The 25,640-nt window shown below is 42.2% G+C and overlaps 2 protein-coding genes across 2 annotated transcripts in view; one reads left to right on the top strand and one right to left on the bottom strand.

Moving 5' to 3' along the window:
* Positions 1–172: 172 nt before the first annotated feature.
* On the top strand, positions 173–14,566 carry trpv4 (transient receptor potential cation channel, subfamily V, member 4). The gene is made up of 17 exons (XM_051423290.1): positions 173–410; positions 1,638–1,719; positions 3,163–3,584; positions 4,153–4,334; positions 5,400–5,552; positions 6,371–6,511; positions 7,974–8,272; positions 8,401–8,580; positions 8,825–8,983; positions 9,743–9,835; positions 9,955–10,028; positions 10,413–10,578; positions 10,670–10,736; positions 11,672–11,976; positions 12,682–12,809; positions 12,899–13,020; positions 13,130–14,566. Exons 2-17 carry the CDS (start codon positions 1,711–1,713, stop codon positions 13,228–13,230), a joined length of 2,601 nt encoding a protein of 866 aa, XP_051279250.1. The 5' UTR covers positions 173–410; positions 1,638–1,710; the 3' UTR covers positions 13,231–14,566.
* A 6,981-nt stretch (positions 14,567–21,547) lies between these two features.
* The window catches only part of fam222aa (family with sequence similarity 222 member Aa), a 46,111-nt gene continuing 42,018 nt past the window's right edge, over positions 21,548–25,640 (bottom strand). The window contains exon 3 of the mRNA XM_051422473.1: positions 21,548–25,044. Coding sequence (XP_051278433.1) covers positions 23,579–25,044 — 1,466 coding nt within the window. The 3' untranslated portion in view covers positions 21,548–23,578. The remainder of the gene's footprint in view (positions 25,045–25,640) is intronic.

Genomic DNA, 25,640 nt, shown 5'->3' on the forward strand with positions numbered 1-25,640 from the left:
TGTACAAAACTTGTTTTGGTATTTCCAGGAATGAGAGTGAGTCTTCATTGAAGAGGATGCCTGTTGAATAGGTGTCTATGGCAGCCTGAGGTGTTTTAGAGCCCGCACCTAGCGGCCATCGCCGGTACTGCAGCTCAAACTTCCGCGTCCCCTCCGGTTGAGTGCAGCCACTTTGTCCCACCCCAAAATCTGTGTGTGAAAGCATTCGTTGTTCTGGTGGACCTCACCGGCGGTCGGACACATGAATCAGAGGGATACTGTCATTTAGTTGAAGCATTTTGTGTCATCTGGCAGGAGTCAGAGCCGCTCAGAGAGAAAAAATAAGTTGGGAGCTTTCAACAAAAAAGAAAAAGCTGCGGAATAGTTTATTTTTGAAGAAACTAAAAATAAGATCAACAGATTAGATCAAGGTGAGTAAAAGTTTTTCTTCATTAGCTGCTTTTCAGTGCAAATTGCTTAGATCTGACCAATTTGTGTGAGGTAAAAACTGACCTTAGTATTAGTTTAATGAGTTAACTTTTAATGATCACGCTCCACATCTAAAATAGTTTAATGTCATTATTTATTAGTTTTGTACTCCTTTCTTGAAATGTATGTGTATTTTTTATTCATGCCTCCATCCATCAGGGGTCATATATTTGTGGGATGTTTTTTTCCTTAAGATCTTATATAGCCCTTAAAACCTCTGTCATCATTTAAAGCATTAAACCTTTTTCCCCCAGCAGCCATTCAGCCTCAGGCTCTGCTCTGGATAATGTCACATCACCAGTGACAGAGCAGGAAGTCGCTCATCTCTGAGGGTACATTAGAGTCACTCACATTTTGAAACTTTCCCAAGTGGATTTCCACTTCCAGACCCAATAAGTGGCTAATATGTGAGCATTGGGTCTACTTGATATTTTATGATCCCGCTGTATCTGTACTCTGACAGCTTTAGTATACAGTGGGTCCTCTCTACCCTCACACACCTCCATCAAACAACTAAATCCTTTGCTCTTAGTCTGTTATAATAGTTTATCAAGGACAGCCTCTCTGTGTTCCTCCGTCTTTTGACTATCCATACAAAGCCCGCTGAAGTGTAAAGGCATGATAATCCAGGGTGTCAGACAGGGTTGTGGGTCATGCCTCTCCCTTAGTGGGACCCCCAGCTCTCCTGTTTGTGTTGCTCCTCTGCAGCACAGTCTGGCTTAGATAGGTTGTCAACGTCATGAACAAGCTTGTACGATTCGTGAGGAAGCTGTGAGGATGTCATGTTGTAGAAATTCTCTTGTGATAGCATACCGCAGCAGTAAAGTGTGTGTTTTGTGTGTGTTGTGTGTGTGTGTGTGTGTGTGTGTGTGTGTGTGTGTGTGTGCAGAGGAGCTGGGAAATAAGATCATACACCAGGTTTTTGAGTAAATCTGTAGGGCATTGATTTAGTTTGAGACAGGTGGTGTGACTCGAAACATATCCATCTGACCAATGAGAGGCCACACTCGCACGGTCATGTTATTGGTGTTGGCATCAGTCCCTTCCTAGTTTTCCATACATCCCAGCCTCAAATGACAGAGCTCTTTTTATGTCACCTACAGATTCTGTTTGTCTGTACTTCTTGTGTCAGTTATTCACATGATGGTTATTCTTTTTCTTTTCTACAGGACGCCCACATGCTTCAGCATCATTTCCAGTTTCCCTTGAAGAGGAATTTGGCACATCATTGTGATAAAAGGGATGAATGAGGTACAGAGGGGTTAAATGTCAAATGTGTACTTAAATCTACTTCAAACTTCAAGCGGGAATTCCCAGGCTACTTGTTTGTAATTGTAGTCTTAACAGAAATTCTCATTAGTTCAATTGTTTTATTCTTTTGTCACATTTGCTCTTCACCGTTGCTATTTCAGGGTTTCCTGCAGTAGTGGAGGTGGGCCTCGCCTGTGGCAAATACCACCCCTTAATTTTAACAGCCTAAAAATGTGAATGTATTGGATGTATTTTTATGTGGCCAATTACAATATTCAAATCGCAGAAGCTGCAATCTTTTGATGAAGGTAAAATGTGTGACAAAACAGCATTATAATTAAGTACTACAGAGCTGGAAAGATTTCCCAACCCACAAATCTAGTTCTACAGATTTAAGAAAACATAAAAAAGGTCACATTATCGTGATTTTTATAGTTTTTTAAGTGACAATTAAATTTGTGATTCAAAAATGATTATTCCCACACTAATCGTGAATCTGTCAAATCTGTCAAAATAATCGCAATATGATGTTCTTACCCTTATTTTAATGAAATAAAACATTATCTTCCAGGTTAAAGAGCAGCAAAAGCCATATTTAATGAGCATGGCTTTTAAGGCTGGCATCAGTTGATCATGTGAGGAGATGCATCAGGATATATGTGATTTGACAGCTAAACAATTTTCTCTGGCTTGTGCTTCATTTAAGAAAATTGTTCCTGTTTGGTTTTAGTGTTTCATACTTTACCTTTCAATACACAATTTGGCCTGTTACTGGCCAGCTGCATCTTATCCATACTTCCTCCTTGCTCCTTCCTCTGTTCTGTACATCCTCCTTCCTCATGTGACCTGGAAACTGATCAGGTCCACCATCGCTAAGGACATCACAATTCTCTTATAGTGTGTTTAACATTGAGGAGGATCTATTGGCAGAAATGGAATATAATATTCATAGATATGTCTTTATTAGTGTATAATCCCCTAAAAATAAGAATTGTTGTGTTTTTGTTACCCTAGAATGAACTGATTTTATCTACAGGGGAGTGTTTCTACAGTAGCCCAGAATGGACAAACCAAACACTGGCTCTATCGGGCCTTTCACAAGTTTCACAGCCACCGTAGTTTCTCCTGCACACTTGAAAGGTTGAGCTGTATTCAGTTTGTTTTCAATCTGCAACTTCACCATTAGATTCCTCTAAATCCAACACACTCGTCCTTTAATTCTGCTTGAATAAGCAAGAAGAACATTCAACAGAGGAAATAAAAGATACAGTTTGAATAAGATTAGAGTTAATACACTGACTGTGAATATGTTTTGGTGAGGAACATAACTTTTGTTTAAAGAAAACTCTTTAAGACTTCTTTATCCATTTTGTACAAGCAGTTCCTGACTACCCAAAGGCCATGCGGCTCACTCAGAACATTTTGTCCTGCTGTTTATTTCAGGGCCGCTCTGCTCTCCTCAGAAGGTGCCATCTTGCCTTGTCCAAGACCGACACCCTCAGCTCTGCAGATGGCGATGGCGGGGCTGCTCAGCCTGAGAGCGACGCAGCGTTACCCCTGTGTGAACTCTCAGGCCTGTTTGAGAGCGAGGACGGCACCCCGTCAACTCAGGACACGAGTCAGGGTTCAGCCCCGGAGCTGGTTCAGCCTGGCCAGCCCGCGGACAGCAGACAGAACCTGCGGATGAAGTTCCAGGGTGCTTTCAAGAAGGGCATTTCCAACCCTATGGACCTATTGGAATCAACTATATATGAGTCAAATGTGGTTCAAGGCCCCAAGAAAGCACCCATGGACTCGCTCTTTGACTATGGCACCTACAGGAACACTAGCAACCAGAAGCGACGCAGGAAGAAGCTCCCAAGAGGGTGAGAAGGGGCCTCACTCTCGTGTGTGTTTCCAGGATTTAATAATTGTGTGTTCCTTTAGATTTCTTAGTTTAGGGGTTTACTTTTACTGTCTCACCAGTAGTGAACCCAGACTGGATTTCTTTCCAGGGACAAAGGGGCTGGTTTGGAAAAATGTCATAAAAACAAAAAACCTCCTACAACTGCTGCTCTGTAGAAAGAGGTGTGCCACATGAGGAAGTATGTACACACACACCAAACACACACACACTGGACTAAGCAGTCCCTCATTCAGCCCATTCACTGATCTAACAGAGAGCATGTTGTTGGTCCCGCTGCAGCAGTTGAGGTAATATTTAGGCTGCTGCCTGTTCTTGGCTGCTCTACCTGTCCCTTACACACAGAGGTCTATTTACTGGAGCACTCGAGGGTGTGGGCGATTTCTTAAAAGATGTTTTGTGCACCAAACATCATTCAATTCTTAATTTTCTGTCAATGAAATGTGAAAAGAATCAAAGGGAATTCCAGATCAGTTTGCATGTTACAGTGTGACATAGCAACATCATGTCATGTTTTTGTGTCCCCTCAGTAAAACTGAGACGTCCTGTGATGATCAGGTGGATCAAGGCTCAGACCCCCCAAAAGTAATGAAAACATTCAACCGCTCTCTCCTCTTCGACTGCGTGTCACGTGCAGACAGCGAGGCCCTCGACGGCCTGTTGGAGTACCTGCAAAGTCATGATAAGAGGTTAACCGATGAGGACTTCAGAGGTGAGACTCTCTTTTTTTTGCCTGTTTAAACCAACCACTGAAAAGTCAGACTACGAGGGAACAAAGGGACTCTCGACTCTGAGTGGAAACTCGACTTTTTCTGGTGGCCGTTTCACCTTGACCTTTTGTATTCCCCTGCCCCTCTGTCTCAGCTGTTTTAGGCTCAGAGGATGTGAGAGGGGAAAGGCAGAGTGATGTCAGGTTCTTTGTCCTGCTAGAGGCGAGCCCAAGGAAAGCTTCCTGTGTGTGTCTGAGATGTTTTTTCAGACTGATAACAGGGAGCAGAGAGAAATCACAGCAAACTGTCAACTCCTTCAGAGAGTTTAAGAGAGCTTCTTTTTTTTTAAACTGAGTGACTAAAAATAGTGAAGTGTTTGCTCAACAACTGTCTTTTACAGTTTGATCTCATGAACCCTGAATACTTAATTATTATTATTTGCATGTGACAAAAACACTGGCTATCTTCTTAATTACTCATACCCAGTACATTTAGACCACATTTTGACCAAAACAACCTAAACCTGAAAACGAGAATCTTTGGGTTTTTTTTTTTTATCTACAGAGGGATCGGGTCCTCTTCTACAGAGTCCACCATGTTGAACTTCCATATTTTTACAGTAGCCTAGAATGAACACACTGACTTTAGATAGGGCCCTTTGTGATTTCTCTGAGTTTCGCAGCCTCTGTAGTTTCTCTTACACGCTTGAAAGGTGAGCAGCATTCACTGGGTTGCAATCTGCAACTTCACTGCTAGATGCCACTAAATCCTACACACTGGTCCTTTAACTAATTCCCAGTTTAGCACACCTCCCATGTAGGCTGAGTCTTTACCGGGTTCATTTCCGACCTGTGGCCCTTTGCTGCATGTTGTCCTCCCTCTCTCCCCTCTTTCCTATCAATCTCCAACTGTCACTATAAGAGACAAGAGACCGAAAAACATTAAAACAGCTTCCATTTTAGTCATTTTCCATTTAAGTAATTCAAATCAACACATTTGGAGAGTAATGGGTAGTGTTGAAGGTGTGCTTGAATACAAAAGTGTACTGTGTTTCTTTTTTCTACCAGAGCCATCCACAGGTAAGACCTGTCTGCCTAAAGCGCTGTTGAACCTTTACGGTGGGCTGAATGTGACCATCCCTCTGCTGATGGACATAGCAGAGAAGACCGGAAACCTCAGAGAGTTCATAAATACGCCCTTCAGGGATCTCTACTACAGAGGTATGAAAATAACCCAATAATGTTAACATGCCGTTGCATAATCATTGTAATTTACAGGAGTTGTTTAAAGAAATGAAGGTCTAATTTGAATTCTACAGTTTTATAGAAGACTGTGATTCCTTAATCTTCCACCGAGCTGAAGCTGTGTTTTGTTGAGAGTTATTGTAGCTTGCCTTGCTGGTGGCTGAGGCCCAGTTATGGGAACAGGATTGTATTTAGAGTTCATATGGGTACAGTGACTGTTTACAGCTCTGTAAACGAGAAGATCCAGACCTCATTTGTTTGGGTTTAATACCTTGAAGGAAGCCTCTTTACCTTGCAAACAATAGGTCTCAGGAACACCTTGTAACACAAAACATGGTGCTTCTCTTAAGTGTTTTCTCCATGATGCCTAATTTGCCAATTTACTTTTTTTTCCTAATGCAGGAAACACTGTTTATGTGACAACATAAAATATTTAAGGGCTCAGTTTCTACGTGTTTTGACCCCACAGAAATAACCTGCACATAAATATACAGCTCATAGCTTTTAGTCAGTTTTTTATGACCTCAAGTTCATAATTGGGCGTCAGCTTCTCAAAAGAAAGAATCTGGTAAACGAATGGCACGAGTCGACACTATTTCTCTTGTGTAACTGTGCTTTTACACTCACTGAATGCCTGTCAGCATAATTAATTCCATACATGTCAGTTTAGTAATTATACCTCTTGGTAAACACATTCTTTCAGCTGATATTTTTTCAATTGAACACAGCACACAAATCATCAGTTTGGAATTAAAATGTTTCTGTATTGTTGTGTTTTTTCTCTGCGTTGACAGGCCAGACGGCGCTCCACATTGCTATAGAGCGACGCTGCAAGCAGTATGTGGAGCTGCTGGTGGAGATGGGAGCTGATGTCCACGCTCAGGCGAGGGGACGCTTCTTCCAGCCCAGAGATGAGGGGGGCTACTTCTACTTTGGTAAGGAACCTTTGTCAGCACATAAATCTAGTATGAAAACAAAAGAGTTCATTGTGTTCCCGTATTTCTGTTTTTAGCAAACCTTACATCCTTAAGTGATAAAACACCGTAGGCAGACGTCACACCAAGAGTTCTGGAAAACTGTTACTGTGCTCTCTGCCGCATACGGTGGTAAGGATGTGGTGTGTCTGTGGTTTCCATGACTTCACTGGTCGCCCTTTCCACACTGGCACCAACTCTCTGTTTTACTCACAAGTGGTTATTCTGCCTTTCACATCAAAGTTTTGGGATGCAGCTGCCAAGATAAAATAGCTAACACGTGGTACCTGGCAAAGAAACCTTCGCTGCCATGGAGAAATTGTGTGTGAAATTAGTGATATTAGACCCCACCCTTTCTCTTTTTAACATGGCAGGTTTCTGCTGACCAAACACACTCAGGATACTGCAGTGGTCCAGAGGTGAAGTCCACCTTATAGTCTACCCAAATGTTTTGACAAGAATCGTACGAGAAACCGACATTAGTTGCTCCAAAAACACATGAAAAGACAAGCATTATGTCATATGTTCGAGAGGCGCGTCCAGTGAAAGGTGTCAGTGTTCTGCCGTGAATAAAAGTAAACATCCTCTGCTGACCCTCCTCTGGGAAGCACTTCACTGACCTGTAAATAAATCAGAGCCTGTAAACTGAACTCAACACTGCCCTCTGCTGGTGTTGGTTAAGGCCCAACCTACTGTATCACAGTATGTGGTACCATACAAAAATATTTTGTGTTTATAACACTGTGTCCTTTTGCCCTAATGATAATTACAGCACATATAAGTGATTTTGATGTAACTCTCCAAAAGCACTTAAAGAAAGGTAGAAATGGATCGTTATTTCAGTTTATTTTACACCCAACCAAAGAATTTTAAGAATTGTTTATTTGATTACATTCATGTGTTATACTCCTCACTCATCACGGAGGAGATGATTTCTATTTGCACTTAGCACGGTTGTCATTCCCAAATCCCAGCGTGTCCGGGCACAGTGTGAGTAATTTGCTGCGGAGCTTTGCAGTGAGGTGAACAGGAACCTGGCAGGGCTGATGGCTAATGGGATTTAGACTCACGCTAACACTCTGCATGCACCCGTGCAAATCCATGAAGAGGAGCGTTTCTATGTGAGGTGACAAAGTAATCTGTCACCCATGGCAACGGCTCATTTTCAGCAGCTGCTTTTGGCACTCTGGCCCCATTGCGCCCCTCCCTCAAACAACTGCTAATTGTGCTGTTTTCATAGCGGGGATTTAAGTCAAATCTTTGATCCATGTTTAGTGTGCTCCGCAAAAACATACAGACGCCAGCTACAGTTCTTAATTAACCCTCCTGTTGATTTGCTTATTCTTAATCTTCAATACAGTTCCTTTAATCTCCTGTGAATTCAGTATGAAGTGAGTCTCTCTCTCTGTGTGTGTTGGCCCAGGTGAGCTTCCTCTCTCATTGGCTGCATGCACTAACCAGCCTGACATAGTGCACTACCTAACTGAGAATCCACACAAGAAGGCTGATCTGCGGCGCCAGGATTCACGTGGAAACACCGTGCTGCACGCCCTAGTGCACATCGCGGACAACACCAAGGACAACACGCGTTTCCTCACAAAGATGTACGACCTGCTGCTAATCAAGAGTGCCAAGCTCTACCCAGACTGCAGCTTGGAGACAGTGCTCAACAATGATGGCATGTCACCGCTCATGATGGCCGCCAAGCTGGGCAAGATAGGGGTAGGGATAATGATACATGAGTGTGAAGCAGCACCAGTCTAATAAAAGAATAATCACATTTCTACAGGCCGTAATAATATTAACTGTAGGTCAAAGGTCAGTAGGTCAGCTTCTTCCTATTCCTCCAGGTTTTTCAGCACATTATCCGACGTGAGGTCAAAGACGAGGAAGTTCGTCATCTGTCACGTAAGTTTAAGGACTGGGCTTATGGGCCAGTGTACTCCTCCCTCTATGATCTGTCTTCACTGGATACGTGCGGAGAGGAACCGTCTGTGCTGGAAATCCTCGTCTACAACAGTCGCAACGAGGTGAATAAGAACATTTTGTTCAAGTTTGTCACTCCAACTATAAAAAGAAAATGCAGCTGAGATGAAATATTGTTTCTCTCAAGATCAGAGTGTGAAGAACAACAAAACAAACAACAGGCATAACATAAAAACGTGTGTGGGTGCATCAATAAAATATTCTCTATTCTGTCTTTATTTTATATCATGTTTTACTATCTATTATACTATTTACATATCAGTGTTGTATTTCTGCTCCTGTTGTCAGAACCGCCATGAGATGCTGGCAGTGGAGCCAATCAATGAGCTGTTGAGGGCCAAATGGCAGAAGTTTGCTGCTGTCACTTTTTATATCAGCGTGGTTTCCTACCTCATCACCATGATCATCTTCACCCTAGTGGCTTATTACCACCCAACACAGGGAAAGGTGGGTGAGATAATACTGAAAAAGGAGATGGTTTTTTTTACAGCATTGTCAGATCGCATGGGAACTGATCAATGATTCATGATGTGAAAGTGTCGAATGTGCCCATGCAGCACTGAATTTTCACGACACGACATGAATATATTTCTTACCATAGCAGGTATTTCAGTTTTTGCTTATTTTGTATAGAAGTATGTTCTGGGTTTTTTATGTAGGCCACGTGTGCTGTACATTAGATCGCTGTATGCACATGAAATGTTAATGCATCATGTACCACAGCAGCAAATTTGTATCCCAATCCATTTACTGCACTGTATTAAAGGTCCAGTGTGTAACATTTAGGAGGATCTATGGGAAGAAATGGAATATAGTATTCTTAGGTATGTTATTATTAGTGCATAATATAGAAATCGTTGTGTTTTTGTTTACTCAAAATTAGTTTTTATAACACATTATATCTTATTTATTCAAAACCGAAATATAAGAATTGCGTTTTTACGGTAGCTGCTAATTCTAAGCTAAGCTAACTGGCTAATGGATCTTGCATTATTCTATCAGATATTAGATTCATACATTCTTCTCATCTAACTCTGTATGACAGCAGGCCTAGTTCTCAACATGTCAAACTAATCCTTTAACTATTTGGTCTTATCAACTGATTTCTCCATACGGTGTATTTTGTGTATGTTTTAAGATGTTTGGATTGAGTTTAATCTAAATGTAATGAATGTTACCAATAACTCTCGTCTTCCTTCCTTCCAGCCTCCGTACCCCTACACAACATCCTCTGACTACCTGCGTATGGCGGGAGAGATTGTCACCTTGACATCAGGAATCTTCTTCTTCCTCACCAACGTGAGTCAAGATCCAGTCACTGGTTGTCTCACTGCCGTCTCCCAGTTTCTTGCATCAAACTCAAACCTGTAACGACAGCGCTTGTTGTCATATGGAAATGTTTCTCCTGCTCTTTGCAGATTAAAGAACTCTTCTTGAAAAAGTGCCAGGGGGTGAAGTCTTTATTTATTGATGGATCCTTTCAACTGCTGTAGTAAGTTTTCATCCTCTGTCCTTGCTCCCCCTCATCCTCACCTCTGCTGTAGCTCTTGCTGACTTTTACCCGAGGCAGATTTTGCATCTTCTTAATTGAGTCATCTAATTAATTCCTCAGCCTCCTCCCTGGCATGTTTTTTTTTTATAGTTTACATCTTTAATTAAGCCCATGATACAAACAAAGAGGAGAATGTCGAGCACCTCTCTTAACTGTGTTGATTTAAATCATTAGCAACATGGCTGTGATGTCTGCATTTTGTTAAAATTGCCAAATTCAATTCAATTCAATTCAATTCAAATGCCATCTTCCTGCCTTCATGTATCACTTCAGTATCACAGACTTGGTTGGTTCCTTAACAATTTTTTCCTCTGTCCTCTTTAGCTTTATCTATTCTGTACTGATTGTAGTCACCGCTGCTCTCTACCTGTCTGGCATTGAGGCTTATGTGTCCGTGATGGTGTTTGCACTTGTCCTGGGCTGGATGAACACTCTTTACTTCACCAGAGGCCTGAAGCTCACTGGCACCTACAGTATCATGATACAGAAGGTTAGATAGTGGAGAAACTCAACAGGAAATGAATGAACATTAAACATAACCCTCCATGTGTCTTCATACTACTTTTATTTTTGGTTCTCAGATTCTTTTCAAGGACCTTTTCCGATTTCTGCTGGTGTACGTGCTCTTCATGATTGGATATGCATCAGGTAGGCTTATGAACACCTATCTCTACAGGTATGTCAGCATTACTTAAAGGTATAGTTTGACATTTTGGTAAAATACGCTCATTTGCTCTTATCAGTTAGATTAGGAGACATCAATAACACTCTCACATAGGCCATTAACATAAATAGAAAGCAACAGCCAGACGGTTAGCTTAAGTTACCTTATAATGTAAACAGGGTGTTTCCAACATTTCCAGTTTTTGTTAAGCCAACCGCAATGTCTAACTGTAAACTTAAAACTAACAGGGTGTTTCCTCTTGTTTCCAGTCTTTATGCTCAGCTATATTGGCTGTTTCCTGGCTTTGTTCCAAGTACAGAGCATTTTTTTCCTTCCTGATATGTGTCCAGATACCTAAACTTTTGCATATGGGCTGATAACGAGTACCAATTCAATACATATGCCTTTGTATGACCTGGCTCAGGCCAGGTTGTAAGAGTCAGATTCAGAGTAGGGCGGGTCATTACTTTACTATCCTGGGAAAATACAAGCGGGACACTGCTGGGAAGTTGAAGGTCCCATTTCAGGCCTGATAAACACCTGATATTCACTGATAGCTGATCCTGTTATCGGTATTGGAACAACTTTTGCCTTCTAGTTCTTCTAAAGTTTGTTTTTCAGTGTGCTATTTCTGTTTGATCTGTATAAAAACTGTAGTGTAAAATTGTCAAGCTGTGTTTTTTTTTTTTTTTTTTTTTGTGGTTATGTGCCACAGTATTGCCCCTTGCTTCCAGTCTTTAAGCTAAGCTAACCGTCTCCTGGCTGTAGTTTGATATTTAACCGACAGATGTGAGAATGGTGTAAATCTCCTCATCAACTTTCGGCAAGAAAGCAAATAAGCATATTTTCCAAAATGTCAAACTATGCCTTTAAGTGCTCACAAACACCTAATCGGACCTCCTCTGTTTCCACCCCGCAGCCCTGGTGTCTCTACTGACAGTGTGTCCTCCACTGGGCACAGAGTGTGACGGGGGCTGCCCCACCTACCCCAACTGCAGGGACCCAGACACCTTTAGTACTTTCCTACTGGACCTCTTTAAGCTCACCATCGGGATGGGAGAACTGGATATGATCCACAGTGCAAAGTACCCTGCAGTCTTCCTCATCCTGTTGGTTACCTACATCATCCTCACCTTCGTGCTGCTGCTGAACATGTTGATCGCTTTGATGGGGGAGACGGTGGGACAGGTGTCGAAGGAGAGCAAAAAGATCTGGAAGCTTCAGGTGAGCAGGTGAACTGTTTGTAGTCGGCAGTGTCAGTGAAATATGATCTGATGCCCAATTTATTTATATTTATTATATAGTATATCTTTACCAGGGTTTGAGATGTCAGCAGCCACCAAAACACATAAGAGGTGAAACAAATTTTGTTTGTGGTACTTACAGTTATGAAAAATTAAATTTTCCTGCAGCCACAGCTTGTACTTCCACTCACTTTGAGTAAACATACATTAAAAGCATTCATATGCCTCCACAGTGCATCACTTTGGTGATCCCTTAACTGTTTATCTTTGGTTTAATTTAATTAAACTTAATTTAGTTAAATTAAACACTAACACACCAAACTGAGATGTTTACCATGATGAATATTAGATCTGCTAACATTAGCACGTTAGCATTGTCCTTTTGAGTTGGTTAACATGCTGATGTTTCTCTTAAAAGCACAAATGTCACCCTCATGGTGGCAAAGTTAAGCAATCAACGAAAGTCATCAGGATTCACCCCCTAGGCACCATAGTTATCTGGAGCAAATTTCATGGAAATCCATCCAGAAGAAGGTTGTTTTTTTAATTTTGGCTGGAGGCAGAAATCTCAAAGATGGATATCTCACAACCAAATCTATCTGTATGGGTAGTTACCACAAGAGGTTTGTTATTTGAGTGGTGTAAATATACAAATTAAATGTGTTAATATAACGTATACTCACAGTGGGCAACGACCATCTTGGACATCGAGCGCTCTTTCCCAGTCTGCCTTCGCAAGTCTTTTCGAGCCGGGGAGATGGTGACTGTGGGGAAGAACTGGGATGGCACGCCTGACCGACGCTGGTGCTTCAGGTATTTTTCACTCATAATCACAGTCACTCAGCAGTGCCATTGCCACTTCAAAGGAAAATGTCAACCCCAATGATGTCTTTTTATGTCAGGGTGGATGAGGTGAACTGGTGCCACTGGAATCAGAACCTGGCGATAATCAACGAGGATCCTGGCAAGAATGAGACCTGCCAAGCCAACGGGTTGCAGCAGAGCGTCAGAGCCTTGAGGAGAGGTGAGATTCTCACTGTGCTCTCATGAATAAATTCATAGACAAATAAGTATATATTCATGGAACTTATTCATACGGATAAAAGAAAATCCTTCTTTTTATCTCCCTCTAGACCGCTGGTCCACAGTAGTCCCGCGGGTGGTGGAGTTAAGTAAAGGTCCGCGGCCTCGTGATCTGGTGCTAGAGATGGAGCCACTGACGCCCAGGCACTGACGCCTGCACATGACTGGTGCTGTCCTTCTTATAAGGAGACGGCAGAGAGCCATCAGCATCAGTGAGATCACTCTGCAGGGGACGATTTGGCCAATAAGTGTACTCATTTGCACAGATCTCATGTGCCTTCTGTTCAGAGAAATCATAGTAAATATTACAGTAAGACAGCCAGTGTAATAGGATAGAGAGGGCTGAGCGCAGAGACACTGGATGTACAATCCTTTAAAGAATCACTGATCTGTAAAACACTAAATAGAGTTAAAAACATTAACCCTGAGATAAGAATTAATGACACAGTGAGCTGCGATTTGTTTTTACTTGTCACATATGAATAAAAGAAAAATGTACTGTACCTTTCAGACATCAGTGGCTGATCACTCAGGGATTTAAGAGAGTCAAAATATTTCAGCACTCCCAGTCTCATTGTAGTGTTACACAAACAGAATCATATATTATCTAATAGCCAGCAGAAGCATTATTACTGTAGTATTGCATTAGCAGTATAAAGAAAAGCCATCTACAGACATAATCACAATGGGAGAAAAACATTGTAATTAATATTCACAGACTTTTAGAATATAATCAGTTTTTTATTTGCTTGCTTTTTATTTAAGAACTTCCTATAAGATTATGCTGTATAATGCTGATTTGAATGTTTATAGTTCAGGTCATGGGGGATTCAGTGTAAACAGGATATATCTATAGTATATATTTCTCTCCATTTTCTATACTGTATTAATAAAATAGTTTCAAAACTATGAAAGTGTCAGGCTTGGACTGCCAGCTCAGGCAGCACAGCTTTCATATGAACTGAAACAATGCACTATGACAATTTCTGATGTGTGCATTATTATATGAACACAAAGACATTGTTCTGAGCAAGATGGGCATGATGAGCAGGTTATAGTTGTCAAGCAAATATGCAAATGCGAGACAATAGCTTTCCGTGTTATGGTTTGTCTTTGAATTTCCAGAGTTATTGTTCCTTTGCAGCTGGGGTATTTGCATAATCAACTCTCAGGCCTTGCCATTATGTGCTTCCCCCTATTTGCTGCAGTGTTTTCAATACAATTGGCTCCTTGCCCTATATAGCATATTGTTTATGCGCAACTACTGTATACATGCATGTATTTGTGTTATTGTACTACATAGCAGGGTTTGATTAAGAGCAGATAGACTCCACAATTCATTTTCACTAATTCATTACTGTCGAAGGTCACAGGTCATTTATTCACTATGTTTACATTGCTTTATTAAAGAGACATGTCTATGCATTTTTATATTGTTTGTACATTGCTGCACAGAGCAATAAACACTGAATATATTTTATAAACCAGACAGTAGTCGTGTCTTGGGATTCCTGCATAGAGTTTCTGAAAATGCTTAAATTGTACAATTTGTTCCAAGGATATTTGCTGCTAATAGGCCAGAAGTTATTTAATTTTTTTAATTTTAATTTCATGATTTTTTAGCTTCAGTGGAAGCTCTGTGAAGTGTCCCATATTTATATGTAAGGCAAGGAACAATGATTAACACATTTGAGGAAGTGCTAAACACATAACCTGTAAAGGCGAAGAAAAAAAATAATACTTTGATACAAAAAAAGATATTTGTGGGCTTTTTAAATCTGGTTTTGTCTTCTCTTTCCATTTGTGCTTTAACAGGAAAGATATCCTTTAAATATCTACATTTATGTTCATAGAATCTCACAATATTGCTCTGTCATTCTTTGAAAACTCACATTTTACATCACCATACTGGAAGACAAGAATTACATTTATAATCTTTCCCAGGAGCCTTTGATGACATTAAAAAAAAAGTTTTTGGTGCATTCCTTACAAAATGTGCATTCATTACACTCCACATTAAACCTAATTCCAAAAAACTCATTACAAGGATTTTGAGCTCTGTTTGGTCTTCATCAGTGAATCATCCTCTGCAGTCCCCTCTCTGACCTGCTGATGGCTGCAGAGGTCTAAATTCCTCTGCTGTGCTTCATGTAGAGATCTTAGCTGAGGCAGACTTATGTAGTGTCTACTCCAGCAGCTACTGTAGGGCACAGATTTCTTTTTTAATTATAGTTGTAAATATTGCATTGCCAGTGCTAACTATTATTACAATAATAGGTTATAGTTTGTTGAATGCAGTCCACTTATGAAGTATTTTGTTCCTGCAGATCTCAGGTCTCGTTGACCTCGCTGTAACACCCAGACCAGTAATTATGGGCTTTTGCCTTCATAATGAAACCACAAGATGGCAACAATTTATGAACTGCTTCATTTCCTTTCACCTTTCATCATTACACCTCACCTTTCCGTTTCCTCTTTAAAATGTTACAGTGGTGATTCTCACACATGATAACTAGGGCCTCACCCCTCACCTCACCTCCCATCCTCCTCCTCCTCCTCCTCCTCCTCCTCCTCTCTCCCCTCTCTGAGGCCGGCAGCGCTGAAGGACACGGGGAATCTCTCACCACCTCAGAGAAGAGGCTAATCCTCTTTGCCCCAACTTTAACTGGGCCACTAATCCTCCAGGTTTATCTAAGCAGTGAGCACCTAGCGCTGCTGACAACTTGGCCTTCCCTCCTCCCTGCAGCCTGTTAAGTAGGGCAGGGCTCGGTCCTGCAAGTGTCACTGTCAGCAACTCTGGAACCGCACACTTGCACAGGAAGTGTGAGCTGTTAACAAAATGGCTCACTCGCTTGCAGCATGTGTGTGCTCCCTGCCACAAATGTGTCTCAACAAACCAAGTGACAGCCAAACAGGATCATGGTGTAACGGCCCTCATTTGGTAACCACGCATAAGGGAAAGTCAACAGCGTCAGCCAAAGGTCTTAAGTAAACTAACTAGCTTAGATATTGGCAGTACAAATTGTGCAGCTATTGTCCAGCCAGTTAAGCTTTAAGGTGTTTAGGCTGATGAGTCTCAGGCGGTTACTGGGCTGGACTTGGGCCAACTCATTCTTTATTCACTAAACAACACTCCAGACTGTCTGATGGCTTCAAGTGCAACATTCATTGTCTGCCTGAGGTCCAGCAGCCTGATACAGAGAGGGAAACCTCCCTGCATATAGGTTACACTCTCATTCATCATTTCACCAACTAATATTGCAAAAGAGGTGGACGGATCACCGCTGAATGATTCTCCAGGATAAAAGATAAAGTCAGTTTAAGACCAAAAAGACAACTCCTGAAGCAGATTTTTCTCACAGTTTTAAGTCAGTACTAATTTTCTGCCTTGCAATAATTCCTTGAAATTCTTTCCATAATCCCCAGTGAAATATTTCACCGAGGTGTGGTATTTCTAAATGGAATGAGCAATCACTGGAAGCACTGGGAGATGAGGAGTCAGAGACATATTGGTTAGGTGGCGTGTGAGATGACCTTTCAGTTCATCTAAGATGAAACGAGGGAGCTGAACCCGAAATGATTCAGAGTGTCTAAACTGACAGGCGAGGGCATGGCCACGGCAGAGCATCAGCCTGCTGCCCGGCCTCTATAGGCATCTCTCATGATTTATTGTGAAATTGCCATGGACTCAATGTGGCGTGCAGGTGAATGAGTTTTGCTAATAAGAGAAGCATTTCTGCTCCACAGAGCTCTTTTTCTGTCTGAGCGAGCGTGTATGAAATCAGTGTGCAGTCTCCCAGTACCACACGCTCTGGTGGAGGCGGCTGGCTCATCAGTCTACGGCTTATCTGATGTTTTAGGTGGGTGGAGAGGTTGGGAGTGAGGAGAGAAAGGAGGAAAAAGCGTCAATATTGAGTTCTTGAAGATACCTGTGTTGTTAAACATTTAGATTGGGTGTACGTTGTGTTCCTTATCTTCAGGAAGTGGACGAACGCCGTGCTGGCAAAATCCTGCTAACAAAAAGAATACATTTTATATTTTTTATAGCTTGCAATTAAAATATAGACTATCAATAAGGAAATTCAAATATAATGCAGATATAAAGCACTAATGTAGTTTGTCTTTTATTTTGGTGTATTTTTAGAAGAGGTGTATGGGTGTGAGCTGCAGTCAGACACAAAGGTCAGTGGCTGTGGTTTGATTTGTAACAATTTAGGTTCAGAAAACATTTTTTGGGGGCACCTCAGAAGCCCACCTGGTTGAGGTTCCTCCCCATGTACAAAGACTGAGTCGTTAACACAGCAGCCTGGGTTCGATTCCAACCTGTAGCCCTTTGCTGCATGTAATCCCCCCTCTCTCTCCCCACTTTCCTGTCACTCCAAGGTGATAAAAAGCCCCTACTGCCCCCAAAAATTATATTAAAAAGACAGTTTATTTGAGACAGCTGATATTCCCTTATTGTGTGGTTTCAGAGGACGCCATGTCTTCGCCGCCTTGTTAAATTGCATGTAAAGAGACTTAGCTTGCTTGAGAGCAGTTTCTCCCATTCTTCATCCAGGAAAAAAGTCAATAATTCCCACAGTAAAAAAGGGTTCTTTCTTTCTTTCTTTCTTGCTAGTTCACCCAGGGTGAGGCTGTTACCCAAAGATAGCACAAAAGAGACATCTTTCATAAACTGTGAGGCCTTAGTGATGCCACAATATACTGCTGCAAAGGTGAAAAAGGTCAAGTGAACAACAGGACTGTAAGAGGCCGGCATATGGCGGTGATGTGCAAGGTGAATCCTTAGACTAATATGCTTACCTTCATTACAGTAAGGCCTCGTCCAGAGTCTTAAAAACAGTTTAAGATGTTTACAGGAAGAGAGAGAGAGAGAATAAGAAGAAAGACAGAGGGGTCTGCTGTATATGAGAGCAACAAGACAGGCATAGAAGTCATCTGCTTTATTTACTTATGTCAAACAATAATACATAAGAGAGGAGAGGTCAAATGAAAACCAACCATCTACATTAAAATAAAGAAATTTCAGTCCTGAGATTGACAAAAAGCAGGGAACAGACAAAATATCTACTGTGGTTGTTAGGATGGAGGGGGGACAGTGGCAGTTTCAGCAAATTGAAGATGATGGTTGTGGGGAGATTAGGGGGAGATTGCAGAACTGGAGAGTGGGTAGAAGGTAAGCAATCACTGGGATGCTTGGCTGTAGGCACATTCAAAAGTTGAAAACCCCACGACTAAAGGATTTTACAGCTTTTTTTATATTCAGACTTCTTATTTCGAAATCTAAGACTCATATATTATCATTTTCCAAAAAAAAGCAAGGTATTCTTTACATTTTTTCATCCTGAGGAGACAAAATCATTTTTAAAACATAAATACAACACTGCAGGGAGAACAATAAGAGAGATGCTTTATAGATTTCCCATTTCCATATATATGATTTTCTCAAGGTTGCAGCACCCTCAGACTTTGGAAGCGTTGGTGCATTTGAGATCATTCGGGAAAAACAGCCCTGTTTGTCCACAGGAACATTCTGAGAGCCACACAAACAGTAAAAGGAAACAGGAAGAAAAAAAGCAAAATCCCCAGACTTTTGTGTTTAGATTGGATACAGAAATATACCCACCACATAAACTAGATGAATATTTGGAGGCCATAAGCTTTTTCAGCTGAACATACATAGTTATGTCGCTGAAGAAATAAAAAAGCTGTAAGCTCCAGGAATTACAACCTGCTGCATTGCCTTTCAGAAAGGGGCTTTGGGGCTGTGCCTTTGGAAAAAAGATCCTGATTTATTTTGTGATCTGTGCTGATATTTACCTTGTGTTGTGTTTAATAAATGCTTAAAACAACATTTAAATTGTATGGCGCTTCCACGCAACCCATCCCAGTTTTATTCAGTAGCACTAAAGAAATGGCAATGTGCTCTAACTCTGTGGCAAAACACAACATATTTTTTAATGACATTGTGCAATACAGCTATAAGGCTGGTGGGCTAACTATACAAGCCTCCTCAGGACCATCTGTATTATTGATTAAAGTATCTTCTTGCTAGGTAGGAGCCAAATGGAGAGGACTGGCCTCATGACTTTATCTTCTGCAGACGTTAAGGAGGGATGCTGGGAAGGACTCGGAGATGAGAGCCCCAGGGGCCCAAGGGCAGCCAGGGGACATGGCTGAGGTTGACCAAAGCGGTGTGGAGGGGACGTCACCACCCCCCCTCCACCTCCCTCTGTCATCTGTATGTTAGAGAAGCAGCGCCAAGACTCTACAGAGCGAGCAGCTGCCTTTATTTTCTCTATCCCTCCCTGTCCCCTCCCGTCCCCTCTGTTGTGAGAGTGAAAGAGCTGACCCTGCTTTGAACGGGTCCTCTCCTTCCTTCTCAGCAGTATTTAAGGTGCATAATATGCGACTAGACCTTTGCACTGGGTAAAGGTCTTCATGGACTTATTGGGATTAACTAAGGGGTTTTTTCAACCAGCATAAGTCAATTTCCGTCCACTTTGCCCTCAGGCCATCCTCGTAAGCGTCTCATTGCCCTTGAAAACGTGTTAACAGTCAATAGTCTGTAGCCACAGAGATAAGTTATAGATTTAAATGTCCTCATTCAGATGGGTTGAATGGTGTAATTTATCCTATCCTGGACAACATAACTTGAAATATTTTACCAAGCATTAAAAACTTAATTACAAATGAAGATTTCACTTACTAGAATTTAGTAAATTGAGGCACAATAAGTCTTTTAGTGGGGAATATGATTTCCTCAGAGCTTGAATCTGAATATGAGGCCGCAGAGCCAAAGAGGGGAGGCTGAAACCAGCACCAGGAACATGGCAATTATCCTGATTACTGATGCTTCGAGGCTTCTCTGACCCCAAAATCCCTCCCTGTATCTCTCTCCCTCTTTCTGTCTTTTGCTGAGATCTGTCACATTGCACCGGGCCCCTCAGCCAGGCAGGGAGCAACCATGTATAATCCAACAGAAAACAAATCCCCTCGATCAAACACAGCCCAGCTTTTAAAGCAGGCCTCTGAGCCCGGGCGCCATGGTGCGGTGCTGAGGCCCTCTGAGACGCTGTGGAGGCTGTGATTTAGCAACCCCCCCACACACACCACCACCCCCCTGCTGTCCTCCCCTTCAACGCCAGCCAGCCAGTCCTAACCTTCAGTTTGTTTAAGCACTGCTGAACCCTGTTGGCCCCGGACAGGGGGAGGGTGGGCTTAGATAATGACATGCCATATGCCACTCTGCCTCTGCAGCTGAGTGAGCCGTGCATGGATCAGCTCAGGCACAAATCTATTTGAAATTTAATTCTATTATCCTAATATGGGCTAAGCGTCCATTGTCCAAATCGGGAATTGTGGAATGGACCAGAGTTGCAGGGCTAAGATGCATCCCATCAATAGGAGCTCATTAAGTGTGGAAAGGACCCAGGGGGACAGACAGTTGGGAGCCTGTACTGTAGAAAATTTAGCCACAAAGCAAAGATGGTAAGAGAAGCTAAACACCACCATACAACACGGAAATTAACTTAAACATTTCTGCTAAAAAAAAAAAAGAGTCTTGCCTCATTTTGTGTCGTTTCCCTGTTTTATTCAGTTGAACTTGGCTCAAAATGGCCAGATTCCTCTCAGTACCTAATAGGAAATCCCTTGCTATTTGAAAAGGGTTTGATTTCAACCCTTTGAGTGAATGAATACTCTCCACTGGCAGTGTCCAGCAGCCAGGCGTCACCCAATATTCCCATTAGCAGAGAGGCCTGGTGCCTCAGACCTCCACTGGTGGGAAAGGCCAGACACCAGAAACTCCACTGCCTCAAGTGTCTCCTCTTCACTTCAACATCATGTGACAGGGTTTAATGCTTGGATGCAGAAGCCAAACGGAGGGGATTTAGGGACGGGATGTATCTGTAAATCTGTCAAAATATTTCTACAAGACAGAAAATATGCTGGAATCACACTGTGGCTGGGGTATTAAGCTGTTGAAACAACATGAAAAATTTTCACTGGAATGTTAAGGAGGCTTACTGTGCAAATTTAAGCCAAGGGGCTTGGTATTCTTTCGACTGAAATCTTTGTCAGCCTTCAAACACAGTAGCGTGTCTACAAACACCATTAGCTCAAAATTTAAGGCTCGTAGTTAAGATTAAGCAAGGGTTATCTTAAAAGGAATAACAGGTCTAATTATGGAGCGCTGCTTTTCATCCTCAGTATTCACGAGGAAATCCTTTCTTATTTCAGCAATGCGGTCTGTCCTTTATCTTTGGGTGACTGGAGTGTAAACATTTAAAAGATGATCAATTCGATGGTTTTCTCGCTACAGTACAGTAAAGGATCTACCTCACACGTCACGCTCCATTCCGGATCTCACAGAGCTGCTGGAACGAGGGTCCAATTTCCCACTGACTTCTAGAGGACATACGTTAAAAAATAATGACAGACTTCAAAGCCAAGATGTGGCTACTGAATATATTCTTAAAGAAATTTATTTTACACCTCAAAACAAAAAAGGATAGGGATTAGGGATGTGGTACATTGGGAATGTATTGACAACTGTAGTTTACATTTTTTGGTGTAAGCTCAGAGAAAAATGTTAATACAGTCATAATAATTGCACTTCATAAATCTAGACTGATGCCAGTATTTCCCCACAACAAAGCTCTGTCTCTCTCTCTCCAGTTACTAAATTCAATTTACCATTTAAATTTGACGGACAAAAGAAATGCTAATTTAAGACCAGAGGACTGCTGCACTGATCCAATTTTTCTCTTTCACTTGAGTCCCACAAGGCAATAAAACATTGCAGTAATTTAAGTGCAGTACATTCAAGGGAATCTCACAGTCATAATAAATATTTCACTGCTCTGAATCATAAAGTTAAGACTGGCCCAGGCTAAATGCATCCCAACCAGGGGCTGAAATGGACAAGGAAAAGCAGCACGCCTTGTCTCATTCCATCTGATGCCAGAGGACAGGGCATGATTGTTTTCATTTTGTTTTTGTTTGCAGGATTAGGGGTGAATAGTACCCCCAAAATAGGACTTCCACGTGTCCCCACCTCCATCTGCCATTATGATAACATTTGACAGAAGTAGGGGATGTAGAACTGTAACTACAGAAGTCATGTGAGAAATTGATCTCTACTCTAGCTCCAGAGAATATCTAAAGCCTCTAATAAAAAGGGAGCAAGATTTGCAAAATATCTCCTGTACATTACTCAGATATGAGGTTCATGGGACTGGTGAATCAGTTTCTCAGTCTTGGTGGTAGAAATCTTGTAATGACACAATTTAAAAAAAAAAAAAGAAGAAAAAAAGTCTGAGGATTTTGAAGAACACAAACTAAAATGCACACACGCGCATGCACTCAGCCACATACACGCATAAACATACACGTAAGGTTATGTAGATAACCTCCCAATCACATTCTTCATTGTAACATTTCTTTTTCTTGTATTTTTTTGCGACATTTTCTTTTTAAATAAGTATTTCAAGATTTATTGTAGATTCCAGTGTTGGTTAGGAAAAAGAGCTCTCCGACCAGGTTCTTACAGAACCAAAGCAGCGACTATGCCTCACACCAGGACATAAGAAACTGCACATCAGCTTGAGGAGGAATTATTAAATCATAAAAACAAAAGTGGAAAAGAATAAAATAAAAAAAGCAATTGAGACACTTTTCCCCATAGCAGCCGATGCATATAATATACCTACAAATATATAAAACAACAAAAAATAGGTTCAAGTTTTTCAAGTTTCTTAAATATATCATATCCAAACTACCCAATTCCAAACTTTAAAGTTAACAAGATTCAAGCAGTGCAATTTATGTATCAATTATAACAGCAATATTAACTAATATTGTACTATCCTTTTTATTCAACCTTATGATCCTTGTACATACCAAGCCGAGTACTGCCAGTAATTTTAGTCTCCTCATGTATCAGTACATTTGTGTGTATTTGTATGTGTTTGTCTGTCGTGTGTGTTTATGTGTGTACTGTTACAGAGTTTTGGACTTTGAGAGCAGCCCTAAACGTTGGTCATTTTAAGACCATTTCAGTGACAACCTACACAGTAGCTTCATCCTTAGTATTTGGAAGGGGGATACAAGTGGCGTATGCACTTCATGTCAACCTATGATTCTCATCAAAAATGTTCAGGCAAGTAAAACAACAAAAAACATAAGAAAAAAAAAATAACCAATCCAAAATTCCTATTGGCAAACCACACAATGGAACATCTGGAGAATCTTGAAATCCCTTTTCTCTCCCACTGGCAATCACTACCACCTTTCATATTTGGGATTCCCACAGCCTGCCTTGAAACCACCAAACCTAGGTTCACACAGCACAACAACTGCTCTTCTCTAAGCTCCCACACTAGTTAAAGCAGTGCCACTCTCAACAATCTGTACCCAGAAAAACATCTTGGTTCTTTAACTTTGATTTTCTTCACAAATTCACAACTCTTGATTCTCTTCCTCCTCTTCTTCCCGCTCTATCTGTAAACAGGGAGGCGGATGTGTGCATGCTGGTGGTCTAACAGACGTGGCACAGACACAGTCTCGTAGCCTTTGCCAAGCATCTGCTCCTTGATGCAGGGTGGGTGGATGTCGTTGATCAGGTACTCCAGAGACTGCAAGCTGCTGCTCAGCACAGACGTGTTGCACAAGCTCTTGCTGGGCAGACTGCAGCACAAACCTCCCCCGCTGTCTATAGCAGGGTGATGATGATGATGGTGGTGGTAGAGGTGATGGTGATGGGGGTAACCCATCTCTCTGTGCCCCGTGACTGGCCCTCCTGTGGAGGTGCCCAAAAGCTCCTGGGGGTTGTAGCAGTCACTATCAGGTGTCACCAGCACACTGTTCCACGGTGGGGCAAAGTATTGACCCACTGAGAAATTTCCATGCATACCCACGCAGTTCAAAGGGGAAGAGCTGACTTTGTCCATCCCGCCTCCTCCGCTGGCACTCGCTGTCAGGTGGTAAGGTCTGGAGGAAGAGGAGGACATCTGGGCCGCCATAATCCCGCCCCCTGGAACACAAGTTTCGGGGGACTTGCTAATGGCGCCACCTCCTCCGCTACCTCCACTGTACATACGGAGGACAGCCTGTTGCTGCTGCTGCTGTTGTTGTTGTTGTTGCTGTTTCTGCCAAAGGATATAGTCCATACCATCTGTGTACACACCAGTCTTCATTGCCTCTGCGTTTTGAGTCTGCAACCCAGGCCCTGTGTACACCATATTAGCCTGGGGACCCATTCCTACCACATAGCCTCCACCTGAGGAGCTAGAAGAGAGCCCCATGACAGTTGTGCCCTGTTTGGAGGGGCTGGAATTTGACGGTGCAGTGGCAGCCCCTTGGCACACCTGCTGCAGAGCCTGGGCCTGGCAATGCTGGTTGATCTGGTAGATGATGCTCTGGATGGAGGGGAGGTTGGACTGTGCGGGCAGGGCCAGGCCTCGGCCCCCTGTTACAGGAATCACTGAGCCAGCTACAGTGACATTTGGAGGAACCGACAGTCCAGGGCCTTCTGGAGGCTTTGAGGGCCCAGTGTGGTATACCATTTGGCCGTGGCCACTGGCTAAAGTGCTACTACTAGGGGGTGGGTACGGGGCAACAGCTATGTGGGCTGGAGAGAGCTTAGTCCGTCTGCCTTCGGAGTTCTTGAGAACACCTTTTGAAGGGACAAAGGTGGATGTTGATGATGAGGACGATGAGGAGGCCTTGACGATGGCAAGCAGGCCATGGTAGCCCCCTGTATGGATATGTGGGTAGGGACTATAGCGTTGCCCTGTGGTGTCATATCCATTCACAGTCCGGTTAAGGTGCTTGTGCTGGGGAACCCTGATGTTGGTGGGGAAGATCTTGATGGACAGAGGGCTATTGGCTGTCTTCTGAGCAAAGGCATCAAGTTCTGCCGCAGTGGGGTAGCGTGGGGAATGTGTGGGCACCACCAGTTCACCTGTAAGACAAACAGAGAGAAAAGTATGAGCGAAATGAATGATTGAGATAAAAAACACAGAGGGCTGCATTTGTAGGAGAACAGAACAGCAGACTATGGGTTTAATTACCAGAAATATCGAAGGAGCCGACAGCAATGGCAGCCACAAAGTCAGATCAATCAATCAATTGCAATAACCACTACTCTGCTGCAACAGTAAAACCTGGCAGCACTACAGTGACTACATATAAAGCAGACTGAAAAATATCAGCGTCCTACAAGAGCATGTTAATAAAAACCAGGTGCAAACAGTAGACACACTTCAAAACCACCCATCAGAGTTTGCAAATTGTAAATCAGGGCTGACATTCATTTATGTTCCATCACTCCCCTCCTCCATTTGAGCTTTCTTTCCATCTCATTTTCACACCCTCCTGTGGAAGTTCATCCCTAGACAAATGGATCTTTTTAAAAACTCATTCTGTCAAAGCCTGGTACCTTAGGCGCTGTTAAATCAGTCCATTGTGAAATTAATTCGGACTCTCTTTAGCATTGAATTGGGTTAGCCTTGGATACCAGGCAAGGAGGGACGAAGGGAGGGGATAAAAGCTTGTTTA

Source organism: Dicentrarchus labrax, unplaced genomic scaffold, assembly GCF_905237075.1.
Source record: "Dicentrarchus labrax unplaced genomic scaffold, dlabrax2021, whole genome shotgun sequence".
Taxonomy (NCBI): Eukaryota; Metazoa; Chordata; class Actinopteri; family Moronidae; genus Dicentrarchus; species Dicentrarchus labrax.

Coding starts and splice junctions, on each gene's coding strand:
- trpv4 (XM_051423290.1), top strand. Junction 10,737..11,671: donor CATGATTGGATATGCATCAG/GTAGGCTTATGA, acceptor TCCACCCCGCAG/CCCTGGTGTCTCTACTGACA. Junction 13,021..13,129: donor CGTCAGAGCCTTGAGGAGAG/GTGAGATTCTCA, acceptor ATCTCCCTCTAG/ACCGCTGGTCCACAGTAGTC.